The sequence below is a fragment of the Anabrus simplex genome, chromosome 13 (assembly GCF_040414725.1).
Source record: "Anabrus simplex isolate iqAnaSimp1 chromosome 13, ASM4041472v1, whole genome shotgun sequence".
Classification (NCBI taxonomy): Eukaryota; Metazoa; Arthropoda; class Insecta; order Orthoptera; family Tettigoniidae; genus Anabrus; species Anabrus simplex.
Window position 1 is genome coordinate 96,689,211 of NC_090277.1, and position 12,035 is coordinate 96,701,245.

Genomic DNA, 12,035 nt, shown 5'->3' on the forward strand with positions numbered 1-12,035 from the left:
CATACGGAGTGAGAAAGAAAATGTCCAAAATCAGTACGAAATTCACAGTTTTGGGGTACTCTAGGCAGATTTGTGACAGTCCCAATGACAAATTCGTGTACATCATATTCATAGCGCTACGTTTAAATACAGTCGATCCTCGATATCTCAAACCTCCATTGCTCAAATTTTCAGTATCTTGAAGTAACTTCAATTTCCCAGTCGTTTGTCCTATTCTTTACGTGTATTTATTTCTCTATTACTCGAAAATCGGTTACACAAATTTCTCGATTTCTTGAAGCAAATGTTCCTTCTCTTGAAGCAAAAAATACTCTGTAACCCGAATTTTGTACAACATTGACTGTGCAATACAGTACGGCATTTGTGGTTTGTGAGGAACAGTTAAGAAGTAAAGAAAGGATTACAGTTATGCTGGAAGCTAATATGACGGGAACCGAAAAACAAACTTCTAGTGATAGGAAAATCGGCAAAGCCTCGTTGTTTTTCGAGTGTGAATTCATTATGTAGGTTGCTAATAAAGATAAATTGCTAATTGTTTAAAATTTTAATGTATTGAATATGTGATATTATAAACTAATTAGCATCCTACATATTCAATATGGATCCATAATGATACTTATCACTTGCAATGTGAATTCATTACCAGTCACGTATGAAAGCTACCCTGGAAGTCATGAATGACAAGCTCCATTTACGAATCTTGGCTGGTTTCGTACCTGCATATGGAATCAGTTTAATATAAATGATGGTGTTTCTCACAGCAGTAAATATTGCTGAAAAGTATGTGGGAGAAAAGAAGGTTAACAGAAGAGGCTAACAATGTTTTTTTTTCCAAAGGTGTTAACAGAGGTATGTTTCTTGTTTCACTACTGTATGTACTCTATTCTGTCTTCTAAAAATTTACTTTAACAAGGGTCATAATTAGTGATGAAATTCAAGTTTGTTAGTATGTTTTTAAATAGTGTAAAGAAATATTGTATTCAGTATAAGCCCATAGATACGTATGATTCAATTATGCGGTATTCTCTATATCTCAGAATTTTGATAACTCGAAATAAAATTTAGCTCCCTAAGGGCCTGTACTACGACAGCCAGATAAAAGTGCGGTTTAAATTTATGTGGCAGTTTGCATGTTTATCTGGAAGTTCGGTTGAAAACGTGTACTACGACTTTCGTTTATGTGCAATCTGGGAGAATATTCTCGAGGTTAGCTACACCAAAGTTGTAGAGGCAGTTAGCGCTCGTATCTGGGACTTCGCTCCTATCGGGGGCGCTACTGTAAGAATCAAGATGGCTACACATCAAGATTAATCTACATCTGCATGATGCTGTACGAAATTAAGTTGTTACAATGTAATCTATGTATATATTTATAAAGTATGTCATGCTTCCTGTCCAACTATCACAGAATTCTTAAAGATTTCCCAAGTTAGCAAGTTGTTGCTACTGACTATGTGATTTGTATACAAGCTTATGAAATCAAGTCTCATGGGTAGCCATGGTGGTTAGGGCAACACTGTTTGCTGCCATGCAGTTTTTCATGGGTTCGAATCCCGATAGTCCAATATTTTTTTTTTTTTTTTTAATCTTCTAAATGTTAGTCGGTAGGGTACTAGAGTGATAGTACAAATTTCCTAATCATGAGAATGCGTGTCAAAAGCGTGGGTTCTATTCCAAATCTATCCACGACGCACATATGGAGTACAGGTATACGACGTTCTTTGTGACGATTTGTCCATCGAATGAGGATGTTAAGGAGGTTATGGTATATTTCTTTGACTTCATAACAACTTACTACTAAGTATTTACACTCAAGTGACATAAATGCTTGTCAGTTACTATTCTCACATTGTATTGAAAAGAAAGAAACTAACTACTTACCATATTCAATGAGCAAACAATAAATTGAATTAATAATAAAATTAATGATTCTACACTGCATCAGTGGCATTAATTACGAATATAAACTTTATTTTCGCCGTAACGTGTATCCTCGTAAATAGTACTAGACAAAAAGAGATACATAACCTGAATCTTAACTTTTGCGTCCAGGTTACATTTTCAGTCTTTCTATTTTCTATAACAGTTTCAGTTTCGTTATATAGTTAATTAATTTTAACATTTCTTCGTATGTGTAGATTTCAGTCTTACTTCTGTTTTTGACCTGAACTTCCACATTATAGTTTAATAAGAGTCTGATATTGGATTCTAGTAATACAATTTCAAAAGGAATAGAGCTAAACAAACGAAAACACCAGGGAACACAAATACCACCGCGCTAAATTTCACTATATTTTCAGTAACCTTATTACCGACCCAATACAAATGTTATTACATCTTCCGCATTACAATACAGTCGTTAAAATCCGTTGGTAGTACGCAAGAAAATATATTTAACTTCTACTTTGCAAAACTGCAGTCTACGTATCTGGCTGTTCACCTGACAGTCGTAGTACAGGCCCTAAGTGATTCGAGATATTGAGGTCCCACTGCACATACAGTTATCACTTTTTTTATTTGGAAGGATCAGTTACTTCCTAGACATTCTGGGCTGTCACAAGGACAATATTCAACGCGAAATAAAAGAATCTAAAACAACAATAACTGTAAAGGTACAAAATAGTTCATGGTTTGGGTCACGTAGCTGTCGGCTTGCATTCGGGAAATAATGTGTTCGAATCCCATTGTCGGCAGCACTGAAGGTGATTTTCCATGGTTTCCTATTTTCATACCACGAAAATGCTGGGGTTGTACCTTTATTAACCCCTTAAATACGTATGACGTCTGTAGACATTTTCACGCTGGGCTTCTACGGTGGGTACCACGGCATAAGTCGATCGTAAATTTTTTTTGCTTATTTCACTTCGGAGTGACGGTATATGATGTTGCCATGGAGACTACTGTATCAGTTGATATATTTTCCATGATGTTACGCTGTGTATTGTATTGTATAGCCATCACAGGCCCCTAAAATCTTTTGGCTCCTTGCACGATGCTCCCGCGCAGCCATTTATGTCAAGAAGCCTGGCTTCCAAACGTAAAGTAGATCAGCTTGATTTTGCTGGTATTTTGGCTGTTGATGAGGTATTATTTTTTTAGCAAATGATGATGAGTGGATAAGTATAAGAAGAGGAGAGTGAAAGTGATCCTGAAGTGAAAGTAAAGTGGTTCCAGATGAACCAAATGATTAGGAAGACGTTCAGAACATGACAGCCACCTCGGTTAATTGTGACTGGTGCCCCAAGACCAAGATTTGCTTTTACAGCGGTAAATACAATAAATATAGTTTTAGTAATGTACATAGTGCCAAAGAATACTTCAGCGCGTTCATAGATGACCTTGTTTCCGCCTATACAACACAGATAGCAATCTACAAAACCTGTAATCATCTGAATACATAACCACATATATAATGTTACTAACCCATTCATCATCATCATCATCATCATCATCATCATCATTTCCCTTTATCCAGCTGTAGCCAGGTAGGGGCAAATATGGTTCTTCTCCACTTTCTTTGGTCTTTCCACCACTCCTCCTCCAACACTGTGTCCCAGTCCAAGTTTCTTTCTATAATACTGCGTTGGATTGTGTCCTTCCATCTCAATCGTGGTCGTGCACTGCCTCTCCTTCCTTGCATTTGCATTTCCATCACCTTTTTTGGCATTCTTTTGTCACTCATTCGCTTTATGTGCCCAAACCATCTTAGTCGGCTCTTCTCTATTCTATCATTCATTTTTTCTACTCCAATTTCTTCCTGGATTTCCTCATTCCTTATTTTGTCCCTTCCACTTTTCTGTATCGTACTCATCAAGAACTTCATTTCAGTTGCCTGTATTCGACTCTCATCCTTCTTTGTCATTGTCCAAGTTTTTGCTCTGTAAGTTTTTATGGGTACATAATACATCTTGTAGGCCCTACATAGTTTTGCTTGCTTCCATTGGCACATCTTTGTTCTATAACATGTTTCTTACACTATGATAAAAACAACTTCCTGCTTGAATCCTCTTACTTATCTCAGCATCCAGTCGAGCATTCTCCATTAATTCACTCCCCACGTATTTGAACGTTTCCACTACTACCAGGGGCTTGTCTGCAAGTCTAATCTGACCTTTTCCTTCTTTCTCCCCTCTAGTCATAACAAGATTTTTACTCTTTTCTACACTTATTTTCGATCCACATTCTTCGATCTTCGCATTCACCACATCCAACTGTTCTTGAACCTTCCTGTCGTCTTCTCCCAAATCACAATATCATCTGCAAATAACAACATGTTCATTTCTCTTCCTCCATTATTGAAGTATAGTAGGGATAGCAACGGCTGGCTCAGTGAGGAAAGCAACGGGAAACTACCTCACTCCTCATTTCCCTAGTACGCCTCTTCAGCGATGCCTAGGCTATTTATGACAGCTGTTGGCGGAGCTGCAGAGGATCAAACCAACCTTTGGGCTGAATACCCTACATACATATATACATACATACATACATACATACAATCACTATCACATTACCTTAAACTAATTGTGTACACATTTTTTTGAAGGAAATATTTAAATATCACAAAGTTGGAGAAAATGTACCCAGGGCAGGTTACACATGTGGAAAAATTAGTACCCAGTTAATGGGTTAAGCACTTTTCCTATCCCATGGTTGCCATAAGACCTGTGTTGGTGCGACGTAAAACAAATTATTTGAAAAGGTTTGTAAATTATCAGTCAACATCATCATAGAGAGATCTACAAAAATTTACTTCCTCTCATAATTAACAGGTAATATAAAACCTAAAAATAAGCATTTAAATTAGTACCCGTGCAGCGCATCGAACAGTTTTATATCAAGACAGGTTATGTGATATCTTTATAATGAATGCTGCAGAGCGGAACGAGTCCTCTGGTTATTTTTTTTTCCTTTTTTTTAAACAATTAATCATGATGATGTGATGATGCTTGTTGTTTAAAGGGGCCTAACATTGAAGGTCATCGGCCCCCTTTTTATAATTAGACCGAGCTCGATAGCTGCACATTCACAACTAAGTATTTATTTATTTTCCACCTAGTCGATACAATGATTGCTTAAGGCAATTTTTAATGTTCAAAAGTGGTACATGTTTCGTATATTATCGACATCTTCAGCCACATAACACTGTTTAGATGAAAAATACATAAATTGACAAAGTAATGCTTTGGAGGAAGTGTCCTTAAAATTAACATAAGATTGACAACATTAAAACAAACAAAAATCTCAAGAGAAAATATATAAATCATTTCTACAATTGAAAGCAGTCGTCAAGGAAACACTTGTACAATATTCCATAGAGAATATGTCCTAATGAATATTCTTTTCTTAATAATTCATGAAAAAATATAATCTATAAATTCAAAATTGTACAATTTATAAGTAATTGTCGAAATGAAGAAATCCAGTTATCACAATGTGGCTCTTATTATTAATGCAGATGAAAATATTACTAATTCCTAGTTGTCAGTTCTTATTAAGCCTGCTTTCCTTTGAAACAGTAACTCCTGTCATTCTTTCACAGCCTTGTGTCTGGTGTAATATTGATGATGCGTTCTTCCTTGCTCTTGCACCTGAGGAGGTGGAGGAGCAGGGGATATAGGTATGTCAAGAACCTCCTTGCTGTCACTTATAGCTTCAACTGAGAAGGAATAAGTTGTAGGCCTATCTGTAGGTGGAGAAATTCCGATTCTTTTTTTGTGATCTTTCTCGCTTAAGTGTGGCCAGTATCCAGTATTCGGGAGATAGTGGATTCGAACCCCACTGTCGGCAGCACTGAAAATGGTTTTTCGTGGTTTCCCATTTTCACACCAGGCAAATGCTGGAGCTGTACCTTAATTAAGACCACGGCCGCTTCCTTCCCATTCCTAGGCCTTTACTGTCCCATCGTCGCCGTAAGACCTATCTGTGTCGGTGCGACGTAAAGCAAATAGCAACAACAAAAATTTTACAATTAGCTTTACGTTGCACCGACACAGATAGGTCTTATGGCGACTATAAATAGGGTATTAAAGATACAGTATGTTATGTGTTTCACTTTTAATGTGGCTCTGAGTATTTAATTAATTTAACTTTTCTGTTCCAGGACATAAACTTCAAAGTCCAGAGGCAACAAAATGTAGCCTATCGTACAACCATCCAGAACGAAAATCCTTGGAAACTGCAGCAGGTTCAAGATGCTGGCAATCATCTGCAGCAAGCTCTAGTTCATATAGAAAATGTAGACAAGGATTATGTATTCAAGTGAGTCTTTAATTGATTTTGTATTTTATTAGTTACTAGTTGCTGTGAACCTATTGTTAGTTCTTTTAATCGCAGCTGTACTGCCATCTAGCAGAAGAAAGAGACCACGCCGTAACTAAAAACAGTTGTCAGTCATTGTTAAGTTATTGTAGATAAGTTTTAAGGGCTTCAGGACATTGTAGCTCATCATGTTTTCTTTTCTTCCGACTCGGTGACTCGAGCCCTTGGCTTTTAATCCTTCCCTCCCTTTGACGATTCATTTTTCGCTTACTCTTCAAGGGTTCGTCTATCACATTGTTCTCATTTCAGTAGTCTTCTTCATGATGTGTAGGAGCTATTGAACATGCGGTTTTGCGTCTTGTAAATAGAACTCAAATTTTAGACAAAAACCTTTTTTGTGCCTGAAGAGATCATTTAAAATGAAGTTGTTATTAAGCGTTTTGTGTACTGGTAAAGCCTCGTTAAAATGTTTCTCCAGAGGACAAGGATAAAGAACATGTTAAGTGAGGAAATTTACTACTGAATACATGAACAAAAACTATCCAACAGTGATACAGAAAAACTAGATACAATTTTTTCAGACATAAGGGGATTTTACGTTGTATATCCACGGGTACAGTGAAAACTCTACGAGAAGAGAGTATTAAAAGGTGTGAAAAACACGAGAAAAGAAATATGAGAACTTATTCCGCTGGGGCTTATAAAATAACAATAGTGTACTGAAAAATATTTAAGAACACCAAACAAGAATAATATGAAAACATTTGATTACGTCCCATAAAAGTATCAAAGTATAATTGCAGATCACACTCTTTCTAAAACAAATTGTAGTAGAATCCTATTATTTCAGACAAGTGGGTTATTAAACATTCTTTTTCTGGTCACACACTTGGAATGTATTGGGGGTTATACACTGTCATGTATGACTGACTGCAACAGAATGACTTTGTCTGCCATTTTGAATCGAACAAAACTTTGACCGACCAAGACTGATTCGAGTGATTGAGTTGAAACTGGAAGGTGCGAGTTTCAACATTCACGCCAACTCTGTGCGCTTAAAGATGTGGATGCCAGTCGACTTGCTGACAGACTTTAATTTTGTCTTCATTAGCAAGGAATTTCATGACTTTTTCCGTATCCATAATTAGGCTATCACAAGACAAATATGCATCATGCTGGTCAACTTAAAACATTTATGTTCCAGATTTGGGTTATCGTGCGACAAATATTTGCCACCCTTCACGGTACAACTAAACACGAAAAACATTTCTAACTGTTGAATGGAATGTGAAATACAAGCACAAACAGGCTTATTGTGATATTCTGCAGTTTCACTGCTAACCGACAAGCAAAACCGATCATTTCTGGGGCTAGTGTCTTGCTCCCCAAAGGTGCATTTTATCCTGTAAAGTTCAAGAATTCAAGACCTTTTCCCGTTATCGTGCAACTGCGGCAAGGGCTCTTACCCGAGTTGGAAATCACGTTCTTTCCACAAGGGATGAAAACATTTTCGGGTCTAGGAAAAATGTGATCATACTATGCGGTAATAGCGAAAAGTCGTGACGTGATAAGTGAGGTATTTTTATGTGGATTTAATTACTGTGAGAATCGGGACTTCGAATTTACGACGTGCTAAGCGGGAAAGCGGGAAAGCGTGTTAATGAGGAATGCACTAACGAGGTTTCACTGCATTTATAAGTTTAAAAATGGTGGTTCGGTTGTGCCTAAAAATGCTTAAATTCATGAAGAAATATTTGCTATATTCCTATTTTTTCCCCTAAATAAATTTAAAATGCTTTTTATTTATTCTGAGAAACTGAAATATTTGCAGACTTATTTTCTGTATCTTGAACAGTATATTCTTGAAATACTTCTCAAACAAAATCTTAAAAGCTAGAAGGTGTAAACCACACTCTCTGGAAGTCCTGAAAAACCTCCCACACGAGACGGGAGACGTGTCCATTGACCTGCTTGAAACAAAACTAATTTCATTCTGTGAGTGAATACATGCATCTCAACCACATTGATATCCTCACTTTGATGTCCATTAAGAGATTGTGGCTGCAAAACCACAATCCCAAGTGGTGTAGGCTGGTTAACTTCCATGAACCTGAGGTCATCTGTCATGAGGGATTCCACCTGCCCTTGCCATCTGCCCAGTTCCGTGAACTACGTCTTGTCCAACATTCTGCTCACAACTCCACCCTTCCTCAGCTCCTGTTTTGATTCATTGCGTAGCACTCGTGTCATCTGCACATGTGAGGCATCTCCACTCCACTCCAGTCCACTCCACTCCACTGGCTCCATTCTCTCATCACCTGCAGAATCACATTGAACAGCACACACTAAAAAAAATCCTCTTGTTCCAAGACCGGTCTTCTTTTTCAGACTTGTCCGATGGTGACCCCACAGAAATGCACTGCTGAACTTGAACCTTTCATTCTCACTAGCTTCCCGGGATCCCTAAGAATTCAGTGTATCATTATAGAGGCTGTTTAGATGAATGTTGCATAAAAATAAATACCCTAACAATTTTCTTACTTTTCTCCAGGTCATCGGAAGAGGTACTTCATGTCTTGGGTTGTGTATTGGGCAGCCTGCAACGCGGTCGCAGCAGTCTCATCATCCCCAGGAAACGGACCATAGATGACCTGATGCGTAGTAGGAACATGGTGCGTATATATTAGACCTTTCATTGTCACTTTACAGGCAGGGCATAATTTTCTAAACATGCTTGAAATTTTTAAAAATCATTTCATATGTACTAAGTAAGAAATCATCATCATCCATTTCCATCATCCAGCTCCCGGACGTAGTCCGAGATACAAGGTGAAAAGAAGTTTCTCATTTTCACACCCAACAAATCTTTTAAAGAAGAAAAAACTTCATATGGACACATGCCCCGTGTCGAATGGCTTCCGAGATAGAACAGTTTAATGTGTAAAGGGCAGTCAAATGAAAACAGAACCCCCACCTTAGCACACATTCCCCACAAAAGGTGGCAACACATATCGGTACTGCCATCGCTGTGGTAGGTGATGCAAATGTTGGGTTGTGTCTTTGTTGGTGTGCGGACTGGTCTAGTGTGTTCATCCAGCTGCAGAAATGGAGGCAAGCAAAGAAGAGCAGAGAAGTGTGGTTCTTTTTCTGGTGGCTGAGGGTATTGAAATGGGTACATAAGAACCTCTTTTATCCGGATTAAGCAGGACCGGAACTAATCCGGATGATTGAAAATGTGGATAATCTGGAAAACTAAAAAACAAATACAGTACATGTTATATAATCTATTAACATAAGTTGTACAGTAATACATTTTTCCAGTTGTACAAAAAAATATCAGAACACTCTTCATACATTTATTACTGTTTTATGCACAAAAATGATGTGAATTTTTCTGTTTAAATTTGTGTAGTGTTTGCACGCAGCACGATCACGAAGATGTTTTAATACTAACAACAGTTCTGCCGGTGAGATTTCAGTCAAGGATTCTAAATAGGCCATCAGTTTGTCCAGCTGCATTGTTGCCTATCCATGAGTCATTGTTTCTTCTGATGGAGCGCTGGTTTCGTTTTCGAATTCACCATTAGTGAATTAATAGTGTGTTGCATTCAGAAGAGCGTGGATTCGAATCCCACCTTGGCCGTACTGGGAAAGGTTTTCCACGGTTTCCCATTCTCAATTCCAGGCGAACGCCAGGAGGGTACCTTTGATAGACCGTGACTGATTTACTTGGAATTCCTGTCCTTAACTATCCTTGGCGGAAAAGACATTCAAGAAGAGTCAACACCGTAAAAGAAGTGCTGTACAAGTAAAAATAAATTTTTTATTATTTTCGATCTGGATGAACAAGGTTCTTGTGTACAGGTTTTCTGCATGCAATGTTCACCATACATTTGTTCTTGGGACATTCATGCGTGCAGAAGGACTGAGATGCAGTGGAGTGTTTCCTTTGTTGGCCATAACCTCCTTCCTGTGCCATCCCTTAGCTTTCCAACAACGTGTTGCTGCTCCTGCACAAGATTGAACTGCACGTTCAAAAAAAAAAAAGGGAACTTGGAAGAATACCTGTTTCAAAATTTTTGCCATCTGCTTCTACACATTTCGCCCATCTCTCAGGTAAGTTATGAATAGGATACCAGAAGAACTGCTTGTCTTTTGTGGCAAACCATTCAACGAGCCATTTTCTAACTTCCTCAAAATTGCTGAAGTGCTGCTCTATGAGCGCATGCCCCATTGATGCAGAGAGGTGATAGTCAGATAGCACCAGGTCAGAGCAGTACAGCGAGTGCAGAAGGCTGTCCCATCCAAGCGATTTCCAGGTGTCTTTCACTGGTTTTGCTGTGCGAGACGGCGCATTGCCGTGTAACACAATCACTTTGCCATGTCTTCTGGCCCATTCTGGTCGTCTTTTGATCAATGCACAATTTAAATTAATCATTTGTTGGCGATAGCATTGTTCATTAATGGTTTCGGCAGGCTTCGCCTGCAATTGCTTATCTTCGCACTTTTGTGGTTTACCAGAGTGTGCACTGTCTTTCACATTGAAATCACCGCATTTAAAATGTCAAAACCATGTCTCACATGTAGTAATCGATGGAGCTTTTTCACCATATGTTTCTACCAAGTGTGAATTTTCACAGCCTTTTTCTTTTGATTAAATAAGAAAAGCAATGTGTGTTGCAAATGTTCTTTTTCAGGCACTGAACGATACAACACAGACACTAGTGTTTGGCAGACTGAAGTTGTGTGTGTTGGTAGGTTAATGTCAGACGACCAAATTGACGTATGTCAAATTCATAAGCTGCGTAGTGTTTGCTGGTGCCATCTCTTAGTGAAACCGGAAAAGACTTTACATACACCTGGTATCTGGCTCATAAGTGTATGTCTCATTGTAGTTCGTGAAAGACAAACAACAAGAAAGTGACTGAGATGCAGTGGAGTGTTTCCTTTGTTGGCCATAACCTCCTTCCTGTGCCAATCCCTTAGCTGTAAGTAATTTGTAATTTTATCACTCACTTTTATTCTTAATAACGTATTCTCTTCTTAGAGTCAGGATGTTGTTAGTAAGTGTAGTTTCTGTAAATTTGTTGTCACTTGTGATTCATTAGCTTTTCTGAGTAGGGTGTTACATTTTACGAGGGCAATGTGCTGTGGTCGTATTGCATCAGCAGTTTTCGCAGCTGTAGAGCACTGGCAGCATACGTAAGGCGATGCTCACATGTTTTGAGAACTGTCGATTTAGAAGTAAAACTGTACAGAGCATAATGGCATGTAAAGCCAATAGCATTATTATTCCTTGTGAACAGTCCAGATTTTCTTCTGGAGACGCGGAGCAAAGTTCTTTGCGAAATGTGAGGAATTTTACCTTGTTTTCCTGACATGGCAAAAGCCAAAAACTTATGTCCACAGTCAGTGTTGTTACATAATGCAGGGTAGCAGCTACATAGTGTTTCATATGCTCAGCGTACAAACCTGCTGACCTCGCCTCTTCCGGCCTCCCACCTCTCTCTTTCTCCGCACTGCTTATCAGCTCAGATGGGGATAGATGCGATTGTTGAGCTGCACACCAGTTAAAATATTAAAATGTTTATATATAAATCCTTAATTTGTTTCCCCATTATTGAGAGTACTATTAATTTAATCAAATTTAATACTTTTCAGGTGAAGTATGGACTATATTGATTTTAATGACTAAGAATAAGGAAAGAAAAAAGAAATGCATTTTTCAATTCTACACGTCATGATTCGTAAAGATAATACAAAATATACCACTGATT

At 38.1% G+C, this 12,035-nt stretch overlaps 1 protein-coding gene across 3 annotated transcripts in view; it reads left to right on the forward strand.

Moving 5' to 3' along the window:
• The window catches only part of rogdi (rogdi atypical leucine zipper), an 88,002-nt gene that overhangs the window by 53,520 nt on the left and 22,447 nt on the right, over positions 1 to 12,035 (forward strand). For all 3 annotated transcript variants that reach the window (XM_067156880.2, XM_068229989.1, XM_067156878.2), the window contains exons 4-5: positions 6,101 to 6,258; positions 8,810 to 8,930. In XM_067156880.2, the coding sequence (XP_067012981.2) occupies positions 6,101 to 6,258; positions 8,810 to 8,930 (279 nt within the window). The remainder of the gene's footprint in view (positions 1 to 6,100; positions 6,259 to 8,809; positions 8,931 to 12,035) is intronic.